The sequence below is a fragment of the Austrofundulus limnaeus genome, unplaced genomic scaffold (assembly GCF_001266775.1).
Source record: "Austrofundulus limnaeus strain Quisiro unplaced genomic scaffold, Austrofundulus_limnaeus-1.0 Scaffold1107, whole genome shotgun sequence".
NCBI classification, from domain to species: domain Eukaryota; kingdom Metazoa; phylum Chordata; class Actinopteri; order Cyprinodontiformes; family Rivulidae; genus Austrofundulus; species Austrofundulus limnaeus.
The window spans coordinates 62,650-64,746 of NW_013953509.1; the positions used below are offsets into that span (position 1 = coordinate 62,650).

Here is a 2,097-nt window from a genome sequence, read left to right on the forward strand (position 1 = left end):
CCCTTTTGAGTCATTAGCAGTCATCAGGCAACTTCTGAATGCAATTGGTTGCACTCAGGGAAAAGGGGGCTGAATACACTCACTTTTACGCACTTTTCAGTTTTTTATTTGTAAAAAATGTTTTGATTCATGTAAAATTTTGCTTCCACTTCACAATTGTATACCACTTTGTGTTGGTCTTTCACATTAAATTCCAGTGAAATATATTCATGTTTGTGGTTGTAATGTGACAAAATATGGAAAAGTTCAAGGGGTATGAATACTTATGCAAACCACTGTAAGTCAATATTTGTGTTTTTGTTTAATATTTATTCAGTTATTTGTTTCTGGTGAACGTCAGGATTGTATGGAAAACATCTGCTCTCAGCTTTCCTAGATAATACAATTGTATATTTCTAACTTTGAAACTTTACTTCTGAGGAGTGTGGCAGGAGGAAATGTCTTTGCACAACGTTGACTACAGTACATGCTGCATCATATTGAGTGTTATGAGGGCGGAGGGGTGTGGGGGTGCTCAGAGGGCTGAAACAAACGAGGTTAATGCAGAAAGACGTACAACCGTGAACACTCACATTTACGGCCCAATAAACTCAACATGTCTTTGGGCTGAGCAGGCAGAGAAAAGCTGTGAAAGCCCATAAAACGTTGCTCACAGAAAGATTACTGTCCAGATTGCAACCAGCAACCTTGTTGCTGCAAAGCAAAAGTGGAAAGGCTTGTTACACTTAATCTCACTTTCAGAAGATAAAGTTGGTTTAAAACAGAGTGAGAAAGCAGGAAGAAGCCCTGATAGCAAATATTTACAGAATAAACTGAAAGAAACTGCTGCCATGGCACATCCTGCTCTGATTTAATTGGTTGCCATTTTATGACCACCTGATGTTAAAACTTTCAGGCAGATCCAAGGACAGCTGTCTGACCATGAGAATAATTAATATGAGCAGAGYACCAGACTTGTCTGCGGCTAAGCCTGTGTGAAAAAAATAACTTCTGTCTTCTTGCAGGTTTTCTCGTTGTTGATTGTTGGAATCGGGGTGTATGCCAAAGTCCAGAAGGCTACAGGTACAGAAAAACAACACTTTCCTCACATTTTTCTAAACATTTGGCTCACAGTAAAAATGAAACCTAGTTTGTCCAGACTCTGCTGCGTCTCTGGCTTAGAGGGTTGATTTTTTTTTTTAGTTTTTGTCATTGATGGCTTTAACTGTCAAGCAGGAAAGGACAAAATGTGTAAAGATGGGTCACAGTGACATAAATGAAGACAGAAAAACAGAACAGAAAGTAAAGGAATAAAAAAAAAAGAACAGCAGCGTAACGTAGCCTGTTGTACCCGTCTCCCTGCCAGATACAGTACGGGACACGTTCCTGATCGACCCCGCTGTCATCCTRATTGTGGTGGGGGTGGTCATGTTCTTCATCACTTTCTGTGGCTGCATCGGAGCCCTCAGAGAGAACATTCGCCTCCTCAAGAYGGTAATAGTCTGAGCAGACACCCCTGCTAACACTGGCAGCATGATGAGAACTAAAATTACACGGGCACCTATAATAACATTTCACATCAAATGTGTGACAGCATAATCTGTCACTTGTGATTATTATTTTTGGTTAATTTCTTTCCTGTAGTTTTCCTTCTGYCTGACGGTAGTCTTCCTCACTCAGCTGGCTTTAGCAGTTCTGGGCTTCTTTTACTCTGATCAGGTACCTGCCTCTTTAAAAACATTTGTGTTCTAGCTGAGTTCTTGTGTAATGTGATGCCACTTTAAAGCTCCCATTTACTCCCTTACAGTAGTGCCAGCATCAGCTARTCTAGCAAGTCTAGAAATCTTATATTCAGCCCCCCCAAAATATTTTGATCTTGTTTCTCAAATTAATTTTTAAGGTTTATACATTGTAAAATTGTAAGTAAAATTAGACTTGCAATGCTTTTGAAGCTCCACTGCCTGTTTGACCCCCTATACTGATAAATTTATAATTTATTTTACATTTAGCAGAATATTCCCTTTTATTTTTWCACCTAAATACAGCAGGTAAAATAAGTATTGAACACGTCACCATTTTTCTCAGTAAATATATTACTAGAGGTGCTAATGACATGAA

At 39.0% G+C, this 2,097-nt stretch overlaps 1 protein-coding gene across 3 annotated transcripts in view; it reads left to right on the forward strand.

Annotated features, from left to right (window-relative positions):
- Positions 1-2,097, forward strand: part of tspan33b (tetraspanin 33b) — a 12,096-nt gene that overhangs the window by 3,213 nt on the left and 6,786 nt on the right. For 2 of the 3 annotated variants that reach the window (XM_014030716.1, XM_014030717.1), the window contains exons 2-4: positions 1,005-1,062; positions 1,346-1,473; positions 1,624-1,698. In XM_014030716.1, the coding sequence (XP_013886170.1) occupies positions 1,005-1,062; positions 1,346-1,473; positions 1,624-1,698 (261 nt within the window). The remainder of the gene's footprint in view (positions 1-1,004; positions 1,063-1,345; positions 1,474-1,623; positions 1,699-2,097) is intronic. The other variant, XM_014030718.1, reaches the window with a different exon arrangement.